Source organism: Curcuma longa, chromosome 10 (assembly GCF_044706935.1).
Source record: "Curcuma longa cultivar G26 ecotype Majalengka, Jawa Barat chromosome 10, ITB_CL_G26_1.1, whole genome shotgun sequence".
Classification (NCBI taxonomy): Eukaryota; Viridiplantae; Streptophyta; class Magnoliopsida; order Zingiberales; family Zingiberaceae; genus Curcuma; species Curcuma longa.
The window spans coordinates 5,700,556-5,718,603 of NC_133870.1; the positions used below are offsets into that span (position 1 = coordinate 5,700,556).

General features: G+C 39.4%; 3 protein-coding genes and 1 pseudogene across 3 annotated transcripts; 3 read left to right on the forward strand and 1 right to left on the reverse strand.

Moving 5' to 3' along the window:
* The first annotated feature begins 1,884 nt into the window (after positions 1-1,884).
* LOC141835532 (phosphomannomutase-like) lies at positions 1,885-4,657 on the forward strand (annotated as a pseudogene).
* Positions 4,658-4,772: 115 nt separating this feature from the next.
* Positions 4,773-5,910, reverse strand: LOC141835533 (eukaryotic initiation factor 4A-III homolog A-like). Its single transcript, XM_074722940.1, has 2 exons — positions 5,542-5,910; positions 4,773-4,797 (listed from the first exon to the last, which is right to left on the reverse strand). The coding sequence occupies exons 1-2, from the start codon at positions 5,835-5,837 to the stop codon at positions 4,773-4,775; spliced, it is 321 nt and encodes a 106-aa protein (XP_074579041.1). The 5' UTR covers positions 5,838-5,910.
* A 1,781-nt stretch (positions 5,911-7,691) lies between these two features.
* Positions 7,692-9,583, forward strand: LOC141835534 (putative polygalacturonase At1g80170). The gene is made up of 10 exons (XM_074722941.1): positions 7,692-7,700; positions 7,768-7,887; positions 7,970-8,101; positions 8,185-8,334; positions 8,408-8,434; positions 8,512-8,715; positions 8,765-8,874; positions 8,949-9,057; positions 9,135-9,251; positions 9,350-9,583. The coding sequence occupies exons 1-10, from the start codon at positions 7,692-7,694 to the stop codon at positions 9,581-9,583; spliced, it is 1,212 nt and encodes a 403-aa protein (XP_074579042.1).
* A 3,442-nt stretch (positions 9,584-13,025) lies between these two features.
* LOC141835907 (phosphomannomutase-like) lies at positions 13,026-16,997 on the forward strand. Its single transcript, XM_074723306.1, has 11 exons — positions 13,026-13,712; positions 13,789-13,833; positions 13,931-13,997; positions 14,408-14,484; positions 15,226-15,261; positions 15,334-15,389; positions 15,474-15,573; positions 15,680-15,775; positions 15,882-15,971; positions 16,653-16,704; positions 16,796-16,997. The coding sequence occupies exons 1-11, from the start codon at positions 13,644-13,646 to the stop codon at positions 16,849-16,851; spliced, it is 744 nt and encodes a 247-aa protein (XP_074579407.1). The 5' UTR covers positions 13,026-13,643; the 3' UTR covers positions 16,852-16,997.
* The last annotated feature ends 1,051 nt before the right edge of the window (positions 16,998-18,048 follow it).

Genomic DNA, 18,048 nt, shown 5'->3' on the forward strand with positions numbered 1-18,048 from the left:
ATCGGACAGGGCGCCCCACCCAAGTAAGTACGACCACTCCGTGCCGATTCTGTAGTGCTTTTATGGTCGATAACTTAATTAAGTGCACTCGTCCCTCTTTCTTATGATCGAGTCTATAGGAACTCAGCAACAGGTCGTGAATGACTATTCAAAACGACTACTAATCTGCAGCAACAGGTCGTCAATGGTACACCATTGACTCTTTCCTTATGGTCGAAATACGCCTATAGGGATATACCCTCAGCAACAGTCATGAATGACAAACAGTAACAGGTCATAAATGGCAGGCGTCATTTATATTCAAAATTACGAAAGATCTACCCCTAACGGTCGAGCCCTACGGCCCTTCTCTTACTTAACTTCAAACAGAAGCGACGAAGCAAGGAGCGCCGCGTACCTTTTTTGACTACCTTCTCTGTCATGTCATAGTTCTCACATTCTATGGATCTGTGCTTTGCTTTGTCAATGTCACTGTCAATCTGCTTCACACATACAAGTTTGATTGAACTGTTCACATTGGCCATCTAGAGAGATTATATACAGTGTGCCGTTAGGGAGGTCTCGAATAGGAAAGAGGGGAAAAGAGACGATGAGATCAGTCGCAGGCCAATGAACATATCTCAATCGACATCAATAAATAGCTTTACGTAAATAAAGATAGATGCCCCTGACTCGGAGCCCTTCCCCGTCTCTTCCCTACCTTCTTGGGTCAGCAGTTGATCTCGTTGCCTCAGACCTTTCGCGGGCATGACCCCTACCCTAAGAGAACGACTTGCCCTTCCATGCGCTAAGCTGGACAGAGCGCTTTCAGAAAGAGGCCCGAGGTAACGACGGGGTTGCATTCTTCTCCTTCACATCGTCAGTCCACTTTTTGGACAGTGGATAGAGCTCGTACCTATGTTACTGAATAGGGTCGGGCCTATGACAAGTGCAGCTTGTTGACTGCCACAGACCGGCTTTCCTCAGTCGTTGACTGTGGCGAGGCTCCCCCTCTATCAAGATCAAGAGAAGAAGTTTTCCCGAATCCATGAGAGATATCAATCATTTCCATTCTACCTCTTGGTTGAGAGAAATGCGCCTGACTCGAACGGTACCACTCCAACTCCAACCTTTCTTGGAGCTAGCTATAGCCTTTTCTTTATGGTAGGAGTCGATACTCTTTGCAATTAAGATGGCATTCTCCTTTCCCTTGGGATATTGGCATCCTTAGCTTATTGGATTGCTGTTTTCTAGCTGCGATACAGACAGATCGTCCGATATTAGTTCTATCTCTGACCCGAAAATCATACTACTTTCTCTGCCTTCCGCCTCGTCCACCACTGCAAACGGGTTCACTAATTGACCATGGCCTCAGTCTGAGACTTGGCTTTGGGGGGACGCTTTGTCGAGTAATCTCTTCAAAAGAACTATCCGCCAAAGAAAAGAGCGTATCGTAAATAGGAGCTCGTCGATCTTCTTCTGACTAGTGCCGTGCTGTCACAACTCAATATCAGACAAGATCGGTCACTTTCAAAATTACCTTAAAAGTGTATAGGGTAGGCACCTCTCTTCTTCGTAAGGGGCCTTCTCTCTCTGAGTCTGAGCCCCGGAACTGCTTCTTTCACATACATGTATTGCGCCGCCTGCTGTCTTTCCCTCCTTTTGATAGATGACTCCACACGGATCTATTTCCTTTCTCCAGTTTGAGAATTACTGTATACTGAAATTGCTGCTTTTTGTTGCTGTGAAAACAAATCACTTAATGGGAAGAAGAACCTAGATTAGGCTCTTTCATTTATCAAGACCTCTTCTAATTTCTTTTTTTAGAAAGATAATGAACAATTATTTCCACTAGTTTAACTATTACCATTTTGTTTTTGTTCTTTGGAATATCTAATCAGGCATTGTAAAGCCAGACAAGCAGCACCAGTCAAGGATAAAAGTAAGCAACCAAAGGTGCACTCTGTACACTCCTCGGTAATGATTTTCTAATTCATTCAACTCCATTAAGCCGGATCCAATAACCCTAAACTCCAACTCCATTAAGCCATTAACCAATAACCAATCCAATAACCCTAACTATTTCGGTATTTTACAGAATTGGTGGGGAATGGCAGCGAGAATGTCCGGCGTCATCGCTCTTTTCGACGTCGATGGGACGCTCACTGCACCTAGGAAGGTTGATTTTTGGCTTCCTAGGATGGAGTGAATGAATTCCTCTGTCTTTGCAACTGACTCTTGCTTGATTTCTTTTCCTAGGCGATAACGCCGCAAATGCTCGAGTTCATGCGGGAACTGAGGAAGGTAGGCCGCAACCACTCTCCCTGATCTGCTATTTTTTGGTGGAAATGTGGGATTTTGCTTAGTTCAGCGAATGTTTAAGTGGCTTCGTTTCGGCAGGTTGTCACCGTAGGTGTTGTGGGAGGATCTGACCTGATTAAGATTACAGAACAACTTGGAAATTCAGGTCAGTTCCAACCTTTCGTTGTGCTTCTTCGTCAAAACAGTATTTATATTGCAGGCTGCACTCTTAGATAACGATAGGATCTCATTTACTGGTTGTATATTAAGAATGAAGAATTATTAATGATTTAAAAGGCTAGATTTTCAATCATTCTACAAAGCAAACAATGATGTTCTTCAATGGAATTGTTCCGTTACGGCAAGAAAGTTTGTTTTTCTACTACTGCTACTACTCCGAACCCGCATTTTTGCTAATGGTTCTTATCGCAAATGTTATCCAAACACCGCTGATTGACTTGAATAAAAATCTATTTTAACAACATAGTGATGCCTCTTCTACTGGCAATGACTGAATCTTCCTTCTGTCACGCTATCACTCGATGGATTAGCATGAATGGAGTTCAATGCTTCAATCGGTTGATTTCAAGATGAAGACATTATGTTTTATTCACTTCTTACTGCTTGAGTTTGTGAAGGCAAGCAATGCTGGTTGTCCTGATATTTTATTGCGATATCAGTTAGATACTGCATTGCATGCATCTTTACATTTCTTTATCATTGTGGTACACTCCTGATGTCTAACCTTCTTATGCAGTTCTAAATGACTATGACTATGTATTCTCTGAAAATGGTCTTCTTGCTCACAAAAATCAAGAACTAATTGGTCAACAGGTAACTGTAACTTTATACTATATCTTGGTTGTTACAAGATAATATTTACTTCGGTTTGTATCACTGTGAATGACTCTTGATATGTTTTTCCCTCTGGAACATGCTTTTGAAGAAAAAAAGAGAACTTAATCAGTAGGCAGGAATATAACTCCATTTTCCAATATGTAGTTTTTTTCTTATCTAATTACAGTGCAATACTTGCTCTAATTAATAATTTGATGTGTAAATCCAGTTTATTACAGGTTTTTATGGTTCATTGTTGTTGGATTCAACCAATGTTTGTTTGCTAGATGTTCTGATTTTAACTGGATCTGTTTACTATATGGCATACCTACAATCATGCAACCTTCTATCCCTGAACTGACAGTCTGTATCATTGACAGAGGTTTATTCTTTTATTAGTGAAGGAGCCTCGTCAATTTTTTTCTTGTACTCTTCATTGATGCTTAGCTAATCATCTTCAGATGATCTAGTTCTCTTATTTTATTGCATAAGAGAGATTCAGTTTAGAGTTCAAATGGATGTTCAGTATTACACTACATAACTTATAGAATTGTAAGTGGGAATTGAAGAGATGCTACTTCAGTATCTATCATATACTAACTTTTGAAAAGAAACTCCAACCAAATTTACAGGACTAGGGTCAAGTTTAACAACTAGAACATTCTTGCCCTCTTTCCTCTTCTGGTCTTGGTAATCTAAAGGATTTCTCTGATGTTTTACAGAGTTTGAAATCATTCCTCGGGGATGATAAACTGAAGGTGAGATACCATATTTAGACTGCTATTTGGTGCTGTGTTTGACTATAGCTAAAAGATTAACTTCTTGTGTAGGAGCTCATTAATTTTAGTCTCCATTATATTGCCGATTTGGAGATTCCAATAAAAAGGTGGTGAAGAATATTTTTTAGTGACAGTTTCAGTTTAACCTTTATACCTCCAACTCATATCCCTTGAGGGTTATTGGTGTTCAGAGGGACTTTTATAGAGTTTCGAAGTGGAATGTTGAATGTCTCTCCAATTGGAAGGAACTGCAGCCAAGAGGAACGTGATGAATTTGAAAAATATGATAAGGCATGTACTTTTCTGTAAAATATGTTTATGATGCTCAATGTTTTGGCTTTAATATTGGATGTCTCCTTGAACTATTGGTGAAAGTTTGTGTTCTATTGTCTTTTAGGTTCACAATGTACGACCAAAGATGGTCTCTGTGCTGCGTGAAAAGTTTGCACACATGGATCTAACATTCTCAACGGGGGCCAAATAAGTTTTGACGTAAGTTAACTTATAAGCATCACCATGTGTTTATATTTTGTAGATCTAATATATGGCCTAAATAGCAAGATTAATCACCATTTTACTCGCTTGTTTCTGATTGTAGGTTTTCCCTAGAGGTTGGGGACAAGACTTACTGCTTGAAATACCTTGATGAATTCCAGGAAATCCACTTTTTTGGGCGACAAAACCTACAAGGTAGTTTTTCTTCAGCTTTCTTCTTGAGTGCCAGTTGCTTGTCTCTGTTTCGCAACTATTGGACTTGCTAGCAATAAGTAGTTTCGCATGGCTTAATTACTCTTTGCTGAGTTACTCCATAGAAACTAATTCACAAATCTGAATTAGATTTTATTGTATATTCATTTGATCCTTGTTAGTTGCAAATTACATCAAAATAAGTGCCTGAACTCTGAAAGCAATTTTCAAAAACTTCACCACAAGTACTAAAAGTATTAAATTAAATTAAAGTCCTATTCGTTGAAGGAACTAAGCTTCTTGGGTATTTCACAATGTCTAAAAGTACATTAATGTCCATGGATTATTCGTACGATATGTGGCCCACGGAATTAATACTAAACTAATTATGATACTTGTAAACACAAGAATGCCTTCAGCACGAAACAAAAGTTGATCAACTTAGATAAAATTGCTAATATCCAGCTCAGACATGCAAACAATATTCAGATGTCAAGCCAAAATCCATTATTATAAGTAAAAGTAGCTATATCAAGTTTATCTTTAGCTATTTAAGCCCTAAAGTAAAGGAATCAATCTACACATATTAAATTTTATTCAGTTACTGAAGCCCTGAAAGTCAAACAAAATAATAGAAAAGAAGATGGATAAAAGAAATAAAATATCATGCAATTACATCAATTCCCCCGTCAGCAGACCTAATGAATAACTTAGTTCCAGCCATCATTGTTTACCTTTTAAAGATGTAAACTTTTCTGCTCTCGAATTCATGAAATTTAAACAACCTCCCATATGAGTGTGCAGAAAGGAAAGAGGAAGTGGAAAATGCACAGATTCTATACACAGTTAACACGGCGCGACAAAATCAAACGTGAAACTTGAGGCCTAATAGAGATAAAAACAAACAAGAAAATTTCGATGGAAAAATGAAGTAAACAAGGGAAAAGCGAGACCATACTCTCTAACGCTAGTGTCAACCATCTGGCAGACAGTTAGGGCGATCATGGAGGACTTCCCGGTCCCGGATTGCGCCTGGGCAATGACGTCGCGGCCGTTGATAATGGGAATCACAGCCCTCTGCTGGATGGCAGAGGGCTTCTCGAATCCATAGGCGTAGATGCCGCGCAGGAGGTCGTCGCGGATGCCCATCTGGTCAAAGCTGGTGATGGCCTCCACCCCGGGACTGGTCTCGAAAACCAGGTTCTCGTCGTCTATATTGCGACCCCTAGGAGCCGCTGTGCTGGTGGCGGCCATGGCTCCGACAGGGATCGAGGTGGACGCGAGGGACGACGAAACCCTAGAAACAACGGTAATTGATCGAGGAACAACAAACGATAGAAGATGGTGTTTTTTATTTTAGTCCTCGTTTATAAGATTGGGACAAAATCTCACGTTAGTACGCAATTTTATGAAAATTATTTGGTAATTTTCCTGAAGTTTGAGAATTTATAGAAAACGCCTTCAAGTTTTAAAATTCTCAAATAAAACTTAATATTCATTTGTTCAAAAATATTTTTTGGGTTGAGTCGGTTAGATTGACTCAGTCAGGTTCAGACAGTCGAGCTAATTAGCTTACTTAGGTCAAACGAACCTAATCGGACTAGAAGATATGATACATGCCTCGAATGAATGAGATAAATGAAATAATATCTTGGACAAAATTAAATAATTCGATAATCGAGTACGGAATTTTTTTTTAATTCGTCCATTATATATATACATATATTAAAGAAAGTTTTTTCTAAAAATTTAATTACATTATAATATATTTTTATTAAAATATGATAATTAGATGGAATGAATAAAATTATAAATATAGAGTTAATCTTATTTTTATAGGATAATAGTGTTGAAATAAATTATTTTTAATATTTTATTATTTCGTCTAGGATATTTAATTTGTTAATATTATTTTAAGAATTTGATAAATATCTATAGCTTATGAGTTGGGATGGAAGATATATATAAAATTTGATTTAAATCTGATTCATTTACAATCAATCAGTTTATAAGAATTAGATATCTAAATTATAAAAAAATATTAAAATTATTATAATATATTTTTATTTTATTTTATAAATCTATCACAATATATTTATATTTAGGTATTAAAAGAATCCTAAACTCTAAACCGTCTATTGCAAGCATTCCTTAATCTCCAATTCCCTGTGAATCTCTCTCTCTATTTATATTTTGTCCTTTTATGCATTTTCCATATATATATATATATATATAATATAATACCAATTTTGTGGCGCTAGGCATTCAATTTTTTAATGAACCATAAAATTAGCAATAGAATAATTATCCCATTATTTCCCATTTTTTAAAAATCAAAATCAAAATTTCACTTTCACATGCATAAATTTTAGTCAACTCTCATCGCTAACAAACAGACAACATTTTCACAATTCCAAAAAAAGATAAATCAAACCCTAAATTTCACATTTTACCTTAAACTACTCGAATCTTCCTTTAAACGGCAAGTTTTGAAACTAACAAACGACTCTAAATTTAGTCCGAATTCACAAATAGACATGTCTATAAAACCAAAATCACTAGTCCAATTAGTCTTGACTCTTGCAGCTGGACGTCTTTCCCTATACGTCCATCGAATAAATATGATACGACAACTCTTATGTAAAAGGTGAAACTATCTGTAAGAAAGTAAATTGAGAAACTGTAGTTGTTAATTATAACGGAGGAGGATATTATCTCAGCTTCGTCGAGATTCAAATCCTTATCTTCTTCTACAAGTATGTTCCGTCGTAATCAACTCAGTTATGTCCCAGAGACATGATATGACAATTCGACTATTCCAATAATTCGAACATTACATGAGAAATCTACCAAAATATATTTTGAGTCCTCTTTTATTTTCCCCTTAAATTTCCAGGAATTTTCTTGCAGCCATGAATGCCTTCCTTTGCTGATTTTACTATTTTGCAAAATATTAAATTGTTTCCAAAACTCTTTTATTCCCAAAACTAAATCACCTGAAGCATATCATCCCTGCCGACTTCCATCTTCTTTCCAAAAAAGGCTATTCCGCATTATAAATAGAGAGGAAGCAGAACGGACGATGCAAGGCCGTCGATCTCAATTGCCATGGCGAAGGTAAGCAAGCATCTTCGATCTTCTCTAGCATTATCTTCCAATCTAACCATTGTCTGTCTGATCACAGGGCGGCGTTAGGGTTCTTGGTCTCTGCTTCCTGTCGCTGCTTCATCTCGCTGCTGCTGGTAGTGTTTACGACGTGTTACGATACGACGCAGAGGGAGATGGAAGAACCGACGATACCAGCGTCCGCCCGCACCTGAAACTCGATCGATCGTTTTTAATTATTTGAAATATGTATATCTATATATTTATCTGAGATTTTGCAGGCGTTCCTGCGAGCTTGGGACGATGTCTGCGCAGACAGGGATAATCCAACTCTGCTCATCCCTTCCGGAGCAACGTTCCTGATCAAAAAGTTGATCTTCCAAGGAAACTGCAATTCCAGAGTTACTGTGCGGGTAAATGACTCGCTCGATCGATCGATCGCAAGTTTGTTTCGGCAAGATTTTAGTGCTGTAACTCGGCGATCTATCTCCTGCAGATTGACGGAAACATCGTGGCGCCGGAGTGGTTTTGGACGGACGAGTACGTCAGCCTGATGGCGTTCCACAACGTCAACAGCCTCACCGTCGACGGCGACGGGGAGATCGACGGCAAGGGGAAAATTTGGTGGGACTGTTTCAGCCGCAAGGTAAGCTCTCTCGCCGGCTTTCTGGTTTTCTGAAAAAGTACGCCGAGTGCTTGACCTGCTGCCACTTCTACAGGAGCAGAAGTGCGCCAACCGGCCGAATGTAAGTGCTCGCCGGCGACTCTGTCTTTATCTTCCACCTCTCTAAGCGAGTTCAAATCTCACTCGTCGTCGTCGCAGATCATGAGCTTCGCGTTCTGCAACGACCTGACGCTGAGAGGCATCGCGCTCAGGGACAGCCCCAGCAAGCATCTGACCTTCTTCGCCTCCGCCCGCATTTCCATGAGCGGGCTCCGGATCAGCGCTCCCGGCGACAGCCCCAACACCGACGGGATGCTCATCGCTCAGTGCAAGCATGTCGTGCTCTCGAATTCAGCGATCGGAGTAGGTTCGTGCTGAAGTTTCGTGTACGCTTGTGTGATTTTACCACTAGCTGACTTGGTTGCTTGTCGCCGGAGCAGGGGATGACTGCGTCGCCGTCGGAACCAACACCACCAACGTCACCGTAACGAACGTCCGGTGCGGCCCCGGCCATGGATTCAGGTACAGGCTCCGTCAGAGAGGCACCTTTGAAGATTTACCGGTCGTATCCAAATTGCTTGGTCCTGTTTTTGCAGCATTGGAAGTTTGGGAGGTGATAGTTCGCCGGCGACTGTGAAGAGGGTTCACTTCTTGAATTCTACATTGACGAACACGACGGTGGGAGTCAGGATCAAGACATGGATGGTAGTTTTACTGCAGATTTTCTTGATAAATTAAGATTCGTGTATCCATTTCGATCGAATATATTTGCTTTTGTTCAGTCTGGAGGCACTGGGCAAGTCAGAAACGTTCTGTTCAAACACATAAATTTCACTTCTGTTCGCAAGCCCATTCAGATCGATCAGTACTACTGCCCTGCTCGGAATTGTCAAAACAAGGTTTGGATCTTTAATCATTAAAATTCTCCATCATCATCATCATCTTCTTCTTCTTCTTCTTCTTCTCTGATTTATGATTCTGTCTGCGAAATCTACAGACCAGCTCGTTGACCATTGAAAACGTCCAGTTCGCGCATCTTCACGGGTCGTCGTCCGACGAGCTGGCCACCGAGTTGCTCTGCAGCCGCTACTATCCCTGCCGGGGTATCGTGATGCGCGACGTGCATTTGCAGTGGAATGGAGTGGCTCCGGCGAAATCTGCCTGCTTCAACGTTCTCACCAGCAAATCCTACGGCCGGGTCCTTCCAAGTTTAAAATGTGTCGCCGGCTGATTCGAGCGTTTTGTTCTCTTTAATTTTGTCAGGGAGACAGAGAGAGAGAGAGAAGAAGATGAAGATGAAGAAGTCGTAGCGATCGTGTGTTAATTCATTGCGACCATTGTAAATAACTCCCTTGGTTTCATGCAATCAACAATCTTTCGATCATCAACGTACTAAGCATTCAATAGTTTCGTGTTCTTGCGCCTTCTTTCGCTTCGCGTCGTCTCCTTTCTCCTTCGGACGGCGGACGGCGGACGGCGGACGGCGGACGGCGGTGAGAGAAGGTTCTGGGTAGATGAAGCGGCGGACAGCGAATCTTTCATTTTACTCCTTACCTTTCCATTAATAACACTGACATGGTAAGTTTATAAAAGGAAATTAAAAACCATTAATATATTTTATCCCTTAAATTATTTTTCAGATAATTTAATTCCTCAGAGTAAATGGATAATAAAAAAACATTAATATTTTAGGCAATTTCGTTAAAAAATTAATTAGAAATTAATTCGAAATTGCCACGTAGATAAATAAAAAAGGAAAATGTATCGCATTGCCATATGAATAGAAAGTCGCAGCGCTCGAATGCCAAATCAGGAACTCCCTCGATCGCCTTCCTCCCTCAGATCTCTGCTGAAATCCACATCGCCTTGCTCCTCCTCCTTCGCCGTCGCCGCCTTCGCCGCCGCCGCCGCCTTCTTCCTCACCATCTTCCTCGTCGCCTCGTAAAGCTCCCGAATCATGTCCATGTTCCGGCGAGCGCCCACCCCCGCCTCAGCCAATCCTTCGCCGCCCTTGATCCCCTCCGCCAGGTCTTGGATCGTCAAGATCGCCGACATCATCGTCGGCAGTGTATCGCCGAGCCTCTCGAGGCCCTGCTCCAGCGAAGCCCTCGCCGCCGGTCCGCTCAGCCTCCCGCGGGAAGCGGCGGCGCCCTTGATCGTGTGGCGGGCGATGGTGAGCGCGACGTCGCTGCTGGGTCTCGCAGCGGCGGGGGCGGAGCGCGGCGGGATTGAAGTGTAATCGAAGGGGAGAGGGGGAATGGGAAGAGGGGAGGAGGGGGGAGGAGGGTGGGAAGCGCCGGCGAAGGGGAACTGGGGAGGGGAGTCGGAAGGGGCAGGAGGGTGGGAGGCGCCCGAGAAGGAGAACGAGATGGGGGCGGGAGGAGGGCGGAAGGCGGCTGGGAAGGGGAGATCGGAGGGCGGTGGAGGGATCGGAGGAGGAGACTGGCCAGGGAGAGGAGGATGGGCGCCGCCGCCGGCGGAGGATTTGGACTTGGAACTGCGCGCGCGATTAGTCCTGTTCTTCTGGTTCTTCTTCTTGGGAGCCATCGCGAACGAAACAGAAGGTCTGGAGCATTATTTTCCTATAAATAGGGATCGGAAGCATTACGTCATCATTCTCATTCATTTACTAATATTTTCGCCCTATTTTTATTAAATTTTTTCGATCTTTTACGAGGTGCCTTCACTTTGCCGTACTGTTTTAGAAGTGTGGCTTTTTATTTATTAATAATTAAATAATAAAACTAAAATTTGGAGAAAAATTAATATAATAAATAATCACGAGATCTAAAATTAAATAAGTATTTACATCAAAGTCTCTCAGAAATTTCAGAATTTCAAAAATATCATTTCAAAATAGTTGTTCTTAAAGAAACTTGTAAAAAAAGTTGGTGTTTGATTGGATAAGAATTTTTAAAAATTAGTCGAATTAATAAGTTTGAATAATTTATTAAATTATATATAAATATATACGTTTGCAGTAATGTTCAGAAAAAAATGATGTACAATTTATAAAAAAACATATGAATAATATTTATAAATTAAATTTATGAGTCATATTAATCAATAAAAATATATTAAATGTGTAAATAAAAAAATTCTTAAAATGCACAAACTAATTGAAAAAAATTAAAAATTTAAATAATCAACCAACTTCAAATTAAGAGCTCGATTCAAACTTTGAATAATTGTTAGATGTTTTTTTAAAATGTTATTAATTAATTAGAGCATCCATAAGAGCATCCCAATGCTCTATTAATGACGTGTTATAACACCCCTTGGTGTTAATCACCAATGTGGAGGAGTGTTATAACACCCCTCCACATGAACACGTTCAAGGTCTTGAACGCTTTCATGTGGCAGTGGGGTGGGATAGCCCTTGGCTGGCCTATCCCATATGTAATTTTTTATTTTTTTAATTATATTTATTAAGTGGTTAGGTTTAATGTCTATTAACGGTTAATTTTAATTTTTAATAAAAAATTATAAATTTTAAAATTAAAAATTAAATAAAGCGGTTAGTTTTTTAACGGCTAGTTTAAAATAATAATAATAATTTTAATATTTTAAAATAATTTTAAAATATATTTATTTAATATATATAATTTTAAGATGATTGAGTGGACGGTGGGACCCATAAATAATGAGTGTTAATGTTAAAAAGAATGTGGATGAAAGAGGTATATTGTTATAATGAGTATGTGGTAATGGACCCCATGCTTTTTAATGAGGTAGAGGATGTTATAACGAAGATGGGTTGTGGATGCCCTAATTGATCCTCTAACGGAGTGTTATAATACCTCATTGGTGTTAAACATCATTATGAACACATTCAATTAAAAGTGAAGTGGATCAGCAGACTGGCCCACTCCAGATGTATTATTTTAAAAGTAAGATTATTATTAAAAAATAATTTTAATATTTTAAAAATATATTTATTTAATATGATATAATTTTAAGATGATTAAATGGATGGTATGATCCATAAATAATGAGTATTAATATTAAAAAAATATGGATAAAATAGATATATTATTATAATTAATATGTGGCAGTGGACTTGGGAGGTATTATAATGGGAATGGATTATGGAGACCTTTAAATTATATTATTAATTTATTATTAAATTGATAAAATATCTTGGGCGGTTCTAAGTGGGCCGCAAAAGAACATCGGACGGCCCACGTGCTGCTTGTCGTTTACGTCCTCTCCTTCAGCCGCAAAGCTGCGACGAGATCTGGATTCACGCGGTCGGTTCCTTGTCGCGCACAAAATCCTCCTAGCTTTTCGTCTCTAGATCTGAGCTGGTCTCCATCGGCTTATTCTGGGCTATGCTGTCTGGAAACTTGGAGACGGGAAACGGGAAACGCGGAAACGGAAACGGGAAACGGCACTAGTTGAAGTTTCTGATTTTTGGAAACGTCGAAGACCTACAATGTCAAAAACCTAAAGTTAAATAGTCTTAACTTTAATTTAGAAGGGATTAATTAAATAAATCTAATGTGGATGTGATTTGATCAATTAAATCTTAATTTTAGAGTTAGGAGATTTAGTGGATTTAATTGGTTAGTGGATGAGGTTTATTGGATTAATGGTTTAATAGTTTAAACCCAAACCCATTAGGATTATAAAAGAAGTACAGCCCTACCGCTTTCCCAATCGCGCCGCAGCCCTAATTTTTCTTCTCTTCTTCGCCGCCCTACCGCTTTCCCAATCGCGCCGCAGCCCTTTTTCTTCTGTTCTTCGCCGCAGCGTCTCTGCTTCTCGCCGTCGACGCCGACCGGAGGGGCTGCCAACGCGAAGCCGAAGCCCACCTTCACCACTTCTCCTCTCTCTCATCTTCTGCCGCCTTGCCATCGCGCTCAGCCGCAGATCGAAGCCATCACCGCGTGCCCCCTGCTGCTGCCGGGAGAAGGAGCCGCGTGTCTCCTTCCCTCACGAACCCAGGAAGCGCCGTCCCCTCTTCTCTTCTTTTTCCCCTTCCTCGCCTTTCCTCCACCACTCGGCTCCGACGCCGTGTCTGCTCTTCTCACCAAGCCCCGACGCCGTGTCTGCTCCATTGGCCGTTTCTGGTAAGTTTCCTGGGATAGAAACGTTTCCCAACGTTTCGGAAACGGGGACGGCAGCCTAAACGCCGTTTCCAGACAGCGTAGATTCTGGGAATCTTCTCCAGCTCAGCGGTTGCTGCACTCGTCAGATCGCCTCGGGCGTTGCGATTTCCCTGCTTGCGATCCCTTCCCGGATCCATAAAGGCTCCATCTTTCGGCGATTTTTGGGAGAACTGGTGGGGAATGGCAGCGAGAATGCCCGGCGTCATCGCTCTTTTCGACGTCGATGGGACGCTCACTGCACCCAGGAAGGTTGATTTCTGGCTTCGTGGGATCGAGTGAATCCCTCTCTCTGTTCAACTGACTCTTGCTTGATTTCTTTTCTTAGGCGATAACGCCGCAAATGCTCGAGTTCATGCGGGATCTGAGGAAGGTAGGCCGCAACCGCTCGTCCGGATCTGCTGATTTTTTGGTGGAAATGTGGGATTTTGCTTAGTTCACCGAATGTTTAAGTGGCTTTGTTTCGGCAGGTTGTCACCGTAGGTGTTGTGGGAGGATCTGACCTGATTAAGATTACAGAACAACTTGGAAATTCAGGTCAGTTCTAACCTTTCGTTGTGCTTCTTCGTCAAAACAGTATTTATATTGCAGGATGTACTCTTAGATAACGATAGGATCTCATTTACTGGTCGTATATTAAGAATGAATAATTATTAATAATTTAAAAGGCTAGATTTTCAGTGATTCTACAAAGCAAACAATGATGTTCTTCAATGGAAATGTCTCGTTACGGCAAGAAAGTTTGTTACAATGATGTTTTTTAATGGGTTGATTTCAAGACGAAGACATTATGTTTTATTCACTTGTTACTGGTTGAGTTGGTGAAGGCAAGCAATGCTGGTTTTCCTGATATTTCATTGTGGTATCAATTAGATACTGCATCTGCATGCTGATTTACATTTCTTTATCATTGTGGTACACTCCTGATGTCTAACCTTCTTATGCAGTTCTAAATGACTATGACTATGTATTCTCCGAAAATGGTCTTCTTGCTCACAAAAATCAGGAACTAATTGGTCGACAGGTAACTTTAACTTTATACTATATCTTGGTTGTTACAAGATAATATTTACTTCGGTTTGTATCACTGTGAATGACTCTTGATCAGTTTTTCCCTCTGGGACATGCTTTTTGAAGAAAAAAAGAGAAATTAATCAGTAGGCAGGAATATAACTGCATTTTCCAATATGTAGTTTTTTTCTTATCTAATTTACAGTGCAATACTTGCTCTAATTAATAATTTGATCTGTAAATCCGGTTTACTACAGGTTTTTATGGTTCATTGTTGTTGGATTCAATAAATGTTTGTTTGCGAGATGTTCTGATTTTAACTGGATCTGTTTACTATATGGCATACCTACAATCATTCAACCTTCTATCCCTGAACATGGCAATTTGTATCATTGACGGAGGTTTATTCTTTTATTAGTGAAGGAGCCTTGCCAGCCTTGTCAATTTTTTTCTTATTTGTACTCTTCATTGATGCTTAGCTAATCATCTTCAGGTGATCTAGTTCTCTTATTTTATTGCATAATAGAGATTCAGTTTAGAGTTCAAATGGATGCTCAGTATTGCACTACATAACTTACAGAATTGTAAGTGGGAGCTGAAGAGATGCTACTTCAGTATCTATCATATACTAACTTTTGAAATGAAACTCCAACCAAATTTACAGGACTAGGGTCATGTTTAACAACTAGAACATTCTTGTCCTCTTTCCTCTTCTGGTCTTGGTAATCTAAAGGATTTCTCTGATGTTTTACAGAGTTTGAAATCATTCCTTGGGGAGGATAAACTGAAGGTGAGATACTATATTTAGACTGCTATTTGGTGCTGTGTTTAACTATAGCTAAAAGATTAACTTCTTGTGTAGGAGCTCATTAATTTTAGTCTCCATTATATTGCCGATTTGGAGATTCCAATAAAAAGGTGGTGAAGAATGTTTTTTAGTAACAGTTTCAGTTTAACATTTATACCTCCAACTCATATCCCTTGAGGGTTATTGGTGTTCAGAGGGACTTTTATTGAGTTTCGAAGTGGAATGTTGAATGTCTCTCCAATTGGAAGGAACTGCAGCCAAGAGGAACGTGATGAATTTGAAAAATATGATAAGGCTTGTACTTTTCTGCAAAATATGTTTATGATGCTCTATGTTTTGGATTTAATATTGGATGTCTCCTTGAACTATTGGTGAAAGTTTGTGTTCTATTGTCTTTTAGGTTCACAATGTACGACCAAAGATGGTCTCTGTGTTGCGTGAAAAGTTTGCACATTTGGATCTAACATTCTCAATCGGGGGGCAAATAAGTTTTGACGTAAGTTAACTTATAAGCATCACCATGTGTATATATTTTGTAGATATAATATATGACCTAAATAGCAAGATTAATCACCATTTTACTTGTTTGTTTCTGATTGTAGGTTTTCCCTAGAGGTTGGGACAAGACTTACTGCTTGAAATACCTTGATGAATTCAAGGAAATCCACTTTTTTGGCGACAAAACCTACAAGGTAGTTTTTCTTCAGCTTTCTTCTTGAGTGCCAGTTGCTTGTCTCTGTTTCGCAACTATTGGACTTGCTAGCAATAAGTAGTTTCACATGGCTTAATTACTCTTTGCTAAGTTACTCCATAGAAACTAATTCACAAATCTGAATTAGATTTTATTGTATATTCATTTGATCCTTGTTAGTTGCAAATTACATCAATTTGGGACTATCATGCACGCATTGACAGTTTAATTTACAATGAAGATACAAGCAAATAGGGATTACTCTTTATTTCTCATCTACAATTTGTTTATTATTCTAGGAGCAATTGCATGACCTAGTTTAGTAAATTAAGCTTGTGAGAGAGAGGAAAGTGATCTTAAGTAGCCAAATGTTAAATGAAAGTTTAGTAGTTTGACTTCCAAGACTTTGCATCAAGGATATCTATCAATGTTTCACCTACGGCTTCATTCAGTACATGAATTATATTTGGCTTGTACAATAGATTTGGATGTGATATTAACTATTCATTACTGCAGCTTCAAATCATTGAAATCTTGGAAATTAATATTTATCTTTCTTTGTGATACCCAAACATATTTGTTGAAGAATTGCCAGGAAAAATAATCCTTGGCATAAAAGAATCAGATTGTTCATCAGAGGTTTCCTTTTCATTTAACCAATATGTGATTTATCATTGTTCAGGGAGGAAATGACTATGAAATATACGAGTCTGAACGAACTGTCGGCCATACAGGTATGCCTTGTGGATATGCTATGTTCTTAATATGTGATTTTACCCTTAATACAAAGATCTTTGCTGATAATTTATTTTGTTCTTTATGCAGTCACAAGTCCAGATGATACAGCAGTGCAGTGCAGATCTCTGTTCCTTGGATATTAATTGGCGACGAACATCAGATCATCTTCTTAATTATTCCTAAGCTGCTGCTGTGAGAGAATTTCATGTTCTTCAAGTTTGTAATAAATTGGCTTATTAGCCATTAGAATTTGTAAGAGCACAGAGTTGGTTTGCTTCTTCTCAAAGAAGTGTGACCTTTTTCTGCTTCTCTTAGCTCCTGCTCATAGTTTCTAATATCTCTTTCTGTGCAACCAACTAACTCAGGCCCTCCATACTCTATCTCCAATATTCGCATTTGTTGACAAGTTGGCACATTGGCCTCTGAAAACTGTTGTGTCAATTTCTTTTTTGCTGCTGAAACACTACGATGTGAGCGTAATAAATGGACCTTTGAGGGAGTTGAGAGTGGATGATTATGACTTTCCACAAACTTAGCGACCCTCCAATTACATCCAGTTTGGTTCTTTACAATTGAAATCATTGACTTACATCCAGTTCTAACTTCGCCACGTTGTCTTTCCTTTCTTTGTTGATCACCTTCACCTTTTGTCTGTTTATTCCGTTGATCATCAGTATGTCCTTGTTTATAGCATACAAATGCTTTCCAAACTACTTCATTAGTCACCTTATCTTTCTTGCTATTATTCATCCTTGCACTAAATCCGGCTTCTCTTGCATATTGGTTGTAAAAAGCAAATGCCTCCTCTATTGATGTGAATTCCATCCCAAATTTTGGCTTTCGATCATCTGCTACTTCAGGAGTATATAGATCATCATTACCCTGATTTCCTTCCATTGTTGGGAAATGTCAGATTCAGATTAACTGACCCTCTGCATATTACCATATAGTAATAATAATATTTTAAGTCAAATATACATAAACAAGATAAGATGACAAAACATTTAAATTATTTTCACTCTATTTTCTATAGAAACAGAACATACTAATTTTATTATGCATTTCAAATTCTCTAAATCTTGCTGTTTTATGCATTTTATTAATCTTATCTGCTAATTTAAGGTAATAATTAAGCCATAAAAGTGCACCATGCCTACATCAACCATAGCAAAAAATTATAAAGAATGATAAGATAATATAGAGAATCAAGAAAGCATACAGCGTAGTGTGGATAATGTTGAGCTTCTCCTGTATGACCAATGGAATGCCGAACTCAGATGAGGGCTTCCACCATTTGAATAAGGGAGGGCGAGTGGAGGTTGATAGTCTGCTTTTGAGTA